Here is a 12,040-nt window from a genome sequence, read left to right as displayed (position 1 = left end):
CTGTGGTAACCACTGCTTCCTTCAGAATTCACCTCCAGTCCCTCAGGAGTTTTAGGACTCATGGTCACTCAGCTTGCAGTCACTGGTGTGCCTACAAATCCTCTCGACTTTCATGTGGTTTCATATTAGAGAAACAGGATGGAATCCAGAGTCTAATGTCTACTGGCTCTATCCACTCCAGACCTAGATATGTCACTGAATAGCACTCGTTCCTCCAAGGACTTGGGTGTTGTGTCTAGAGATGCCTGCAGGTGGTTAGCTTCAGACTTGAAGGACTGTGCCACATGAGCCACTCAGTCTACCATGCTTACTAAAGCCCACCATCTGTGGCTTCTCTGCTCTAGACGCTGACACTTCACCATCCTTTTCTCTTGACCTTGGGTATATGCAATAGGAAGGCTCTCTCTGATACAACCAATCCTCCCTCACAAAGTGAACAGGTCAAACAAAACAGCCCAGCAGCCAATAAGTACAAGGAAAGCACTGTCGTAAGATGTCATAGCACCCTCCAGCTTCCACAGACTGCGTTGTAGTGACCCCCAATCACAAAATTATTTTCATTGCCACTTCATAACTGTAATTTTGCTACTGTTATGGACTGTGATATAAATGTGTTTTCTGATAGTCTCAGGAGACCTCTGTGAAGGGTCGTTGGACAGCCTCCCCACAAAGAGGTTAGGACTCACAGGTTGAGAGCCACCACTCTAGGGGATAGCCACTGCACTTACAATCAGTTCGATGTCACCTTCTGAGACTGTGTTGTCCTCCATGACTGATGCTTCAAAGCCCAGGTCCTGGATGAGTTGAGCTATCCTGGATGACTGGATGACCTCTGGATCATACTTGACCTCTGCCTTTCCCGACATCAAGGCGACCAACACGGAGAGAATACCTGGAACCATCAGGTCACAACTGTGACACTGGGCATGGCAACGGGGCTGATACTGTTGTCCTCATGATTTAACCAAGAAATCCTCTAGAACAGTAGCTCTCAAAACTGGCTGGGTGTGAGCAGCCCTTGGGAGAGCCATGAACAACTCTGACTGCTACTAACACATACCAGGCAGCTCGGGATCTTCCAGGGCAAATGTCAAGTGTCATTTTTAAAAGGCTTCTCAGGTGATTCTAACTTAGAGGCAGGTTAGGGAGCTACTGTTCCTGAACAACCCTTCTCAGACATTAATGGGCATAGGAGCCAACTGAGGACCTTGTAAAATCGGACTCTGATTTGTGTGTCTGAGACTCCAAATGCCCATACAGCCCCTGGGCACGCCAAGCCTTTGGAAGGTCCACTGTCGCATGCACATCACACAAGGGGTGTAGTTGCAGTGAACACAACCACTGTCACAGAAAGGCATGCTTTTCCTTCCCTTTCTGACATACAAGGGAACAATTTAAAATTTTCAAAAATGGTTTTATCTATTCTTTTCAAGTTTTTAAGGACTTCTAAAAGTGAAAAGTGAAAAACCTGTAGATCGTGGGGCTAACACTATTGTGTTAGTTTAAGGAGAAGAAAGGGTCACATTCAAATAAATGAAAGGCATGATGTGCTTTAGAAAAATATGCCATAAGAGACAGAGGCAAGAGGTTAAAGTCGGGAGCAGAGACTTCAGTACCATGATATTACATTTTCATTCATCTGCAGCTAGACCACCGTTGACAAAGGTCCTCCTGCAACATACTCGTGTTTATGACAATGACCCAAGCAAGGGCCTTGGTGTTTTTAAAGAGTGAACAGAAGGATGGAAAAGTGGGACAGCCTAAGGTAAGCCTGCTGCAGAGCCAGGAGTCAAAGCACAAAGTCTCATGTGGCCACTAGGTCAGCTCTGCTTCAGGCATGTCAGTGGGACCACCGTCAAAGTACTTCCAGAAACCAGAACAAGATTTTGTTGCACTTTCAGGCTTAAGAAGCAATATTAGACATCATCAGGAGGGCAAACCCAGCAAATCAAGGATGTATTAGCTTTTGGAGTCAACAGGACAGAGTATCTGAAAATGGAAATTCTAAGCACAGGCTAGTGTTTCATTTTCTGTAGAGGGATTGACGGGATGAGGGTAAGAGACTGGGAAAAGCTAATTGAAAAGTCTTTCCATAGAATAAACCTTGACCATCAGACCAGATTTTCATAGCTAATGTGCTCAGAGATCTACTTTGTAACAAAATAAATGCTTAAGGGACAGAACCCTAATCATACAGGGGAGACATCAGACAAACATCTGCATTGTCTTGTAATGGGCTTCCTGCCAGATTGCGGGGTTACTGATAAACACAGTCGATGGAGAGTTGATACAAAGTATTTTCAAGTTCAACATGACTGCAGGCCTCTTACCAGCATGTCTCTGGAGACTCCTTTCTATGTTAGACACACAGGATGCACAGGTCATGCCTTTGATCCGTACAAAGCACTTCTGTGATGTTGTTGCTCCCGGGAATGGTGGGGTATCTGACAAGTGGCTGGGATCTCGGTGTGTGGAGAGCCCTCTAGTGTCAGAAGCCATTTTTTGCACAGACCCTGGTGGATCACCCGTGGCTTGTGGCACAGAATTCCCAGAGCTGAAGTCTCCGACACGATTAATAGTGAAGTTTTCTAAAATAAAATTTGAGAAATAATTAGAGGGGAAAAAAAGAATTCTGCTTGTTACAACGGGAGGTTCAAGCGTGACAATGTTCAAGTTGAAGCTCCTTGAGAGGTGACATGGGGACTGGCATTCCCAATGGTCCTCTCCCTCCTGTAACTTTCAGATAGGACCTTTTTGTCAGTTGACAAGCATTGCAAATGTCTCCTCCAAGCCTGCATTGGATGCTGCCATCCTTCTGATGTCTTTTGGTAATTAGAGTTCGTATGCTAATACTGTCAATCTTTTTACATGCCTAATTCTTTTAATAGAGTCTTCCTCAACTTGCTAAAAGTATTCATGGAATTTTCCTCTCAAACCCCTAGGTTTCTTTTTATGCACATGTGTTTTCTCTCTCTCTCTCTCTCTCTCTCTCTCTCTCTCTCTCTCTCTGTGTGTGTGTGTGTGTGTGTGTGTGTGGTGGGGGTGCTGTGTGTGTGCACAGGCACTCATTTATGCATCCATGAGTATGTGTGTGGGCACACATGTGAATGTGGGAGCACATGGATATACATGCATATATACGTATACATGTAGAGGACACAGGTTGACATCACATGTCTACATATGTATGTGGAGGGTACATGTGGGTGTATATGCACATAAAGGACACGGGTTGAAACCAGGTGTCTTCTTTGACCTCTTTATTTACTGAAGCAGCATGTCTCAGTAAACGCAGAGTCTGCCGATACGGTGGTCCAGCTAGCCAGTGTGCTCTGGACAGCTGCTGTTTCAACCCTCTGAGTATTGAGATTACAAGTGGGGCACCAGTCCTGCCCAGATATTATAAAATGTCAGTGCTGGGAACCTGAAGCCCGGTTCTCACCCTTGCACAGCAAACACTGTACCTACTAAGCTGTCTTGCTGATCCCTGTAGAAGTTTTAATAAGCTCCCATAAGTCAGGCCTATAATAAACTTTATTATTTTGTGTGGTATATAAGGTAATAGTCGAGGTTAATTTCTTTCCAGCTCTGATCTTCCATGGCCTGAAAAGACTACCATCTTCTCCCCAGAGTGCCAGCGACACGAATGTGGAGCCCATATTTGCATAGATCTGCCTCTTGGTTCCGTAACATTACTGATCTTTTCTATCTATCCAGTGCCAGTACAGCAGTGTGGGTTTTATTTTGGTTTTGGCTATTGTGTTTTGTCTGGTTTTTTGTTTTGAAGGTACAGCTTACATAGAATAAGATACACAAATCTGAAGGGTAAGTACTTCTCAGGTTCTAAAACACTGTTAAATTAGCTTCTTGATGTTACTGTAACAAACGGCCATAAATTTAGTAGCTCAAAGATCACAACGTGTTAGAGAGCTCTGTTCAGTCACATGATACTGTAATCAAGGCATCAGACGTACTGTGTCTTTCAACAGGCCCAACTGGAGAATCCTATGTATTCCCAGCTTTCCGACCCTATTTTCCCATTTTCAGAATTAGCAATCTCAAATATCTCTTTGTCACATCAATCTGTTCCGTCAGGAAAAGTTGACAGGACGTGGCTGGGTCCACTTGGATAATTCTGCATCTTCCTACCTAAGATCCACTGTTTCATTACATGTATAATGTCTGTTCTGGTATTTAAGGTTACATACATTCACAGGTCCCACCTTGGGGACCACATTTTTTTTTATCTACCATATACACGTACAGGCAGACAGAACTAGCCAATCTGTGGCAATCTGAATGAGATTGGTGCCCATAGGCTCATATATTTGCATGATATAATATATTTGCATATTTGCTCATATATTAGTCCTCAGCTGGTAAACTGTCCAGGAAGGATTTGGAGGTGAGGCCTTGCTGGTGGGGTGTGTCACAGGGAATGGGCTTTAAGGTTTCAAAAGCCCATGCCAGGCCCAGTGTCTCTCAGTCTGTGGATCAGAATACAGCTCTCAGCTACTTCTCCAGCACCATGCCTGTCTCCCTGCCGCCATGACCATAATGGATTAAAGCAAGCCCCAATTAAATGCTTTCTGCTATTTCTTTTATTTTTTCTTTTAGACACCCAGCTGAATTCAGATAATTACTGAATGATTTCTCCTGTGTAAATGTATGAGAACTGAAGTTATACTTACAGAAGACTGTAAGTATATCTTACAGAGTTGCCTTGGTCATGGTGTCTCTTCATAGCAACAGAACGGTGACTAAGATAAATACCATCCAGACTAATGTAGAAACAAATTCATTCCTCCGTCTCATAGCCTTAAGTGTATGTAGAAACGGAAACAGCACGGCTTGAGGACAGGCTGCCATTTACTCCAAACCACAAGTGCAGGAGACAGATGACTGTTTGGCCACCGTACTGACAACAGTCTGTGGCTTCTTGGTTTTCCCTCTGAATGAATCTCACATGTCTATCGGCATGTGCTGCTCGTTTTCCTCCACTTGGTAAATAAATAACCCCCACTGATCTTAAGAACTAGCAGCCCTTTAACATGTAAACAGTACACTCATAAGCTCACTGACAGTTTAACCTAAACAAAAACTGCCCAGATAGGATGTCCAGTTAAATGTCAAATTCAGACCAATGTCAGTCTACTGTGAGTATATTTTCAGTTCTCATAAATTCACACAAAAGTAATCGCCCAGTAATTATCTGAGATTCAGCTGGGTGTTTATACTTTTATTCACTGGATCTCACTCTATGCATCTCTTGGCCTTAGTGAATATAATCCTCACAGTTCTCACTAATATGAATTAGTTCTTTTCTTCCTGTGTTTACTCAGTCAAGTTCAATTACTTTTAATATGTAGTTCCATGGTCATTTCTTTGGCTGCCAATAAGCAGACTGTACAGCTGAAAGAGGGAGCCTTACACCAAACAGTTTACAGTGAGCCTCTTCAATACTTCTTTGGTGTGCAAGATTTACTGTTCTGCCATTTCTCTTTATCGACTTTGTTTAAACACACACACAGCACATTCTTTCCAGGGTGTGGAGAGCAATGGTGAGAAAGCAAAACGATGCTTGGTACAAAGCCTGTGGCCACCGCATGTCACATGGCTACACCTGCTGGGACGGGTGGGGCGGGTGGGGTGGGTGTGAACAGAGGGAGCACCTAAAGTAACCCAATAGAGCAGTCTTCTCAAGGATACGGCTAGACTCAGTGGTCAGAGGATGTGGAGTATGGGAAACAAGTCCAGAAGCCCTGGGTACTGCTGGAGTGTTGCCTGAGTGACCTATGAGTAGCTCCAGGTACCAACACAGACACGCAAAGAGCAGTAGCAGGTGCCAGGCTCTGTGGCTACGATGTTCTAGTGTAATTTACAGATCAGAGAGCCAAGGTGTTTTTAAAACCACTCACAAAACTGTCCCCTCAGCAAATAGGCTTGCCAGCCTATAGTTCCCTACTCAGTAGACTGTGGTCAGGATCACTTGAGTCCAAACTGTTTGAGACTAGCCTAGGCAAGAATGGGAGAGCCTGTCAATAGAAAGAGAGAGAGAGAGAGACTCCACCTCTCCTCACCTTGGGCCTCTCTGGGACATGCTATCTCTATTTCCCTGCTCTACTAAGTCTCCCCAGCCTCCTGGCAAAGGCTAGCCCCTATGTTCCCTGTGTGCAGAGGACTGACAACCTCTCCACGGCTAACCCTGACAGATGCTGCTCTCCTTTGCTTGCATGGCCTGCTGAGCTAACCTAAGAGGCTGCCTTCCCCTCCAGTTGCCATCTGGGAAATGTTCCACCCCACTCAGTTCATCCCACTCTTCTCCCTGAGCTCCTTCCCTCAGATCTACACCCCCAGCTCCACACTGCCCTTCAGCATCCGGGAAGAGCTCATCCTGGGCCATTTCCCATCATACGGTCCTTATCCCGACCCCAAGCCTGGTGGCTCTGACCTCTGACTTCCTGATGTTGTGGGTCAAGAACTAGAGTCTGGTCCTGCTCGGGTCACTCTGCATGCTTCTAAAGCCTCCTGCTCGGGTCACTCCACATGCCCCCAAAGCCTCCCAGACTTCACAGCCCAGGGCACTTCCAACTCTCAGAGCCTCCTTCCTTATCTCCCAGTTCCCACCGTACACAAAAGCCTAGCCTGGACTCAAACAGATGGAGGTCCTCCACTGCCTCCCTCACAAGGAAGCTCCCAGATGCTCTTTCTCATAGCTGCCCCACAGCTAGCACAGGCTCTGACCACATGGTATACAGAGACACCGTTTGATGCCACGGTGCTGGGTAGAGCAGGGGTGGCTGCTACTCCAGAAACTCGACTTGATAACAAGCCACCTCAAAATGGGACTCCTTCTTTGTGAGCCCTGCCACAGCCACCCTTCCATGAAGGCTCTGAGAGCCATCAGAGAAAGCAGGAAGAGTCACTGTAAAATCCTCCTCTTAATTTCTGCCTTGAACAGACAACCCTTTAGTTGCTGTAAGTTTTGAGGTTCTGAGTTTTGCGGCTTTGTTTTTGTTTGTTGTTTTGTTTGTTTGTTTCTTTGTTTGGGGGGATTGTTTTTTTGTTTTGTTTTGTTTTGTTTTTGAGACAGGGATGGATGTAGCCCAAACTGAACTTGAACTTGCCAAGTTGTTGAGGAAGGTCGTGTCCCTAATCTTCCTGCATCCACTCTCCCCATAAGGTCTGAAATTATAGGCATGCAATATGCCATGATGTTTTTGAGACAGGGTCATGTTCAAGGCCCAGAGTGGCCTTGAACACAGGTCCTCCTGCATCAGCAGTCTGCCTGTTTGTTTGTTTGTAAGTTTGTTTTACTTGTCTCCCAGTTTCTTAAAGGCTGGTTACAGGCATGTGCCATCATGCCTCATAAGACTAAAATGCTATTTTGTTTTGTGTAGTGGAGAAATCTTCAGAGGAAAGTATCGATTGTTCCTTTGGTTTAATAGTCCTACAATGCTCGTTTTTAGAATGTGGACCCTGAATTCTCTCTAGAGAAGAAACCAAATCTACCATTTGAGTGCTGGCTATATGAGAGGCAGCAACTGGAAATTCTATTCTCTCTACCGTGCTAACACATGAGCAGAGGTTACCAAGCTTTGCTGTGACGTTCAACATGGGAGGCAGAGCCCACCTATCCAACTACCCAAGTCCTGTCATGAGACATCAAGAGATGGCCCAGACCTCTTTCAAACATATAACAATGACATACCAGGATTCACTGACACTTGAAACCCCGTGTCTTCTACAGCCATTCGGAGTTCATCCAAGCTAATGATTGATGGATCGTAAAGAACTGCTCCAGTCCCTTCTGCCACAGAGATGGATACTCGCTGCACACCTTTCCTCTGGGACAGCACGTCTTCGATGGGCTGAACAGATGAGGCACAGGCTATGCCAGTGAAGGTGAGCACTGCAGTCCTGTCCCGGCCCTGCTCCTGGTGTCTCTGGGAGGAGCCAGGGGAGGGGACACTGGAAGAGCCACTCTCGGGCTCGTTCTGCTCAACTCCATCAGGAAGAGACACTTTAAAGCGCCCAGGTGGTAGTGCCTCGATGGCTGTTTGTAGGAACAGGGGTGTGATACAAGAAGGGTCATACCAGATTTGGGCGGTTTTGTTCTCCAAGGACACGTGAATATTTTGAACCCCTGGGAGTTGGCCTATATTTCCTTCAATATTCAAAACACATGATTTACAGTGCATCCCGTCTATTCCCAGTGGGAGGGTGGCCAGGTGGCTCCCCTGGGGCCCCAGGGTCTCCGAATGATCGGAAGTCTGGATAGGAGACACTGTCACTCTCTTGAGGTTAGTGCTTTCTAACTTGTTGATATCGATTGGTCCCAGCCTTAAGGGAGCTGTTCTGTTCTTGATGGCGGCTTCAAATCCCATGTCACAGATGTGGTCCCTGAGGTCTTCCGGTTGAATGAGGTAAGGCTGATACGTAATGACTGCCTCTTGGTTGCTTAGCGAGACTTTGATTCTCACAACCCCTTGGAGTTTCCGGATCTTGCCTTCGATGGAGTTGACACAGGACTGACAGGTCATGCCTTCTACCCGGAGCTTGACCATGGCCTCCTGGGCTGGGGAGGACCTGGAAGGCCAGGAGGCAGCCTTGCCTTCTGCAGCACTGGCCTCAAAGCCCATATCCTCAATCTGAAGGCAAATCTGCTGCAGGTTAATGACTGATGACACATATTTGACAGTGGCGCTGCCCTGTTCCAGAGAAACCTTAATGTTCACAATGCCTTTCAGCCCGGAGATCCTGTCCTCGATGGTCTTGACGCAGGAATGACAAGTCATACCCAGGATGTTAACCGCACTGGTGGTGGCTGGAGATGAGCAGGTGCTGTCCAGACCCCCTTCGTAACCAACATTATCGAAGGCAAAGCTCTGCTTCGTTGACTGTTCCCAGAGCCGTGCAGGTAACGCAAGTTTAGATAAGATCTACAAGAAAAGGAAAGAACAATTTTATCCTTTGGTAGGAATTTTACACTTGTACTGCCAATCCCATAAGTACCCACCGACTGAGGAAAAGTCGTGAGCACTTGCCCCAGGCTCCTGAAGATGGATTGTGAGACTCCTATAACTCTACAGAAGGTCTGCCTCTGGGCTTAGAACTCTTACTTAACCTGAGCTGAGCGGGAACTACTCCTGAAACCCTATTTAAACATCAACAGTAAGTTGCCCAGAGACTGACTCCCAAGCCCCATACAGCTGATCAACTACCTGACAAGTTGTGGTAACAGGAAACAAAGCTTGAAACAGCTGTTCAATAAGAGGGAGAACGTCTTCATACCATGCAGTCTGGTTCTGCATATCTTGCATCGGGGGACAACAGGGTGAGTCTACCAAATCTTCCCCTACGGGCACCATCTCCAACCCCTCCATTTGGCCTGGGTCCCACATCCAGTGCCCCAGCTGGCCAGGTTGGCACTGTTGTGCAGCCACCATTTCCAGGCTCTGGTCAGAGCGCATACCCTGTGCAGCAGCCCAGACCCTTCTCCCACCGTATAACTTCATCCTTCCTGAGACGCAGCCAATGCCCAGGCCCAGTCTGGCACCATTTATCTTACACTGGAATCCACCCTAGTGAGTTCACCAGCTCCTCACTTCCCCATACCTTCCTCAATCCCAGGATCTAGCCCAGGTCCAAATCTAGTGCTGCCCCCTACTCTGGTCAGACCAGCTCACCCTGTCCCTAATCTCCAGGCTTAGACCAGAACATATATCTAGTATACCAGCCCAGTCCCTGTGTCTGCCTGACTTTATCCCACTCACACCATAGTTAGACTTCAAGCTGAACCCAACCCAAAAATCCTGTGCTCTGTCCCAGCATGCTATGTCCACATCAGACACAGAACTAACAAAAGATGTCCACATGCCCAAGTCTCATGACAAAAATAAAATATGAAAAATACAGTATTCTAGCCACACCCAAATCTATCAGTCCTACAGAAAGTTTTCCAATGAGAATTACCTAGATGAATTCCAAGACACAAAACTTAAAAGAACAACCATAAATTTCATAAAAAAAATTTAAAACCCACCCCCAGTAACACACCTCTTCCAACAAGATCATACTTACTAATCCTTCCCAAACAGTTGCACCAACCCCAGACCAAGTATTCAAATATATGAACCTATAGGGGCCATACTCATTCAAATTACCACAAAGATGGAATTTAAAAACACAGTCTCCCAACCAGAAAACTCAGGGGAAGCCTTACAAGCAGAATGGGTCAAGTTAAAGATAGGATATTAGGATTTAAGATAAAAACAGAGGATCCAAACCGGCCACAGAATCAAAGAATGTGAACTTAAAGCATGGAGAAAGAGCATGGAAGACAATATGAAAAAAAAAAACTGTCAAATTGGTCACAGAAGAGAGAGCAGAATCTCACATCAATGGTATAAGCCAGATCTTCACAAAGATCATAGAAGAAAATTTCACCAAACTAAGGAAAGAGACACTTGTATAAAGACAAGAAACACATAGAAAACCAAAGGAGAAAATCACTACAGTTTAACTCTAGGTATGCAGAACAAAGAAAGTGCAAGAGAAGAGGCACAAGTCCCATATAAAGAAAAACCTATCAGAATAACAGCTGATTTCTCAATGGAAACTTTGCAAATCAAGAACTGGCCAGCGCAATGCATTACAAGTTCTAAAAGCCCACAACCGACAATCGAGACTGCTGTACCCAACAAAACCATCCGCCATAGTTGAAGGAAATAGGAAAGCTCACCATGCTTCCTGGGGAGTTCTAGCCTTCCATGAGCCACTCTGCTTCATCTCATCTGGGCCACGTGACAGAGCAAGGGTTTGGTCTTAACTCCTTATTGGCAGGAGTGGTGAACTCACTCTTTCTCTTACTCTCTAGCCTGATCTCCAGCACCCGAAGGGTCATCGCTGCCCTTCCTGGAACTATACTCAGTATCATCCACTCTCCTGCTCGTCGTGTAAGGGCCCCATCAGTTCACAGTGGCACCCGGGACTCCGACTTCGTTTTATTTTTTAACCAAGTAGTACTTTGTTCTTCACAATGTTTCCTTTGGTGATGTCTAGGAAACTCTCTGGAAGTTCATCCCAGTGAAATGCTCAACTCTGGGGAACACTCCAGAGAAGCCCTGCCCCATTTAGACCTACAACAGGGGTTGAACTAGGGAGGAACTAGGTTTGGGATGGAGGGAGGGAGAGAGGGAGGGAGGGAGCGAGAACTATACAGGAAAAAAATAAATATAGTCTAAATGCAGTCAGTTAGCTATTTTATGTTTGTAAAAAAAAAAAATGCCCCCCCATAGGCTCACATATTTGAATTCTTGGTTATTAGAGAGTGGCAATAACTATCCCCAAAGACAGCCCTTTAGCTTGTCTTCTAAAAGATTTCAAACAATAGGGCCTCAAATTATCTTTGCATTCCCTGCTTCATTCAGTTTTCTATTCAGATCTGGCCTCAGTATCCACTTGATAACCAAAACTACTGGCCTGACCTTGGTATATTTGACTCGACAATACTTTCTGCAGCCCTTCCACTTCTGTCTGTTAGACTACACTCCTTACCTCCTCTCTGCTTAAGGACACTAAGCCTCAGTTACCTACGTAGGACTCATCCTCATTAACACACAACTTTAATTCAAGATCTTTCTACTACAAAAACAAAGCAAAACGGTAACAAACAAACTCTGTCCTTGTATCTTTTCTGTATTCAATTCTTCTCACAACTTTATTTATATCTACAAATAAATAGATATAAATAATATCTCCTTCTCCCCTTCTTGTGTTTGCACAATACACTTCCATCTCACAGACCCTGTTAACTCCCTGTGTTCATGCTCAACACCTCAATCCTACACTTAACTCCCTGATGTCTCCTTATCTTCACTGGCCTCCTGTTCCTACTCGTGTACTTCAGTAGAGGACCTCACCCTATATTCCTTTCAGAGGAGGGGCCATGGACGAAGGTCTGAATGAGGGAGGAACTAGGTTTGGGATGGAGAGAGAGAGAGAGAGAGAGAGAGAGAGAGAGAGAGAGAGAGAGAGA

General features: G+C 45.6%; 1 protein-coding gene across 1 annotated transcript in view; it reads right to left on the bottom strand.

Moving 5' to 3' along the window:
• The window catches only part of Atp7b (ATPase copper transporting beta), a 68,668-nt gene that overhangs the window by 28,133 nt on the left and 28,495 nt on the right, over nt 1-12,040 (bottom strand). The window contains exons 2-4 of the mRNA XM_028782875.1: nt 7,712-8,942; nt 2,331-2,588; nt 729-892 (exon numbers count right to left, since the gene is read on the bottom strand). Of these exons, the coding sequence (XP_028638708.1) occupies nt 729-892; nt 2,331-2,588; nt 7,712-8,942 (1,653 nt within the window). The remainder of the gene's footprint in view (nt 1-728; nt 893-2,330; nt 2,589-7,711; nt 8,943-12,040) is intronic.

The sequence above is a fragment of the Grammomys surdaster genome, unplaced genomic scaffold (genome assembly GCF_004785775.1).
Source record: "Grammomys surdaster isolate TR1022 unplaced genomic scaffold, NIH_TR_1.0 919, whole genome shotgun sequence".
In the NCBI taxonomy this organism is placed as follows: Eukaryota; Metazoa; Chordata; class Mammalia; order Rodentia; family Muridae; genus Grammomys; species Grammomys surdaster.
This window is presented reverse-complemented; position numbering and strand designations above follow the sequence as displayed.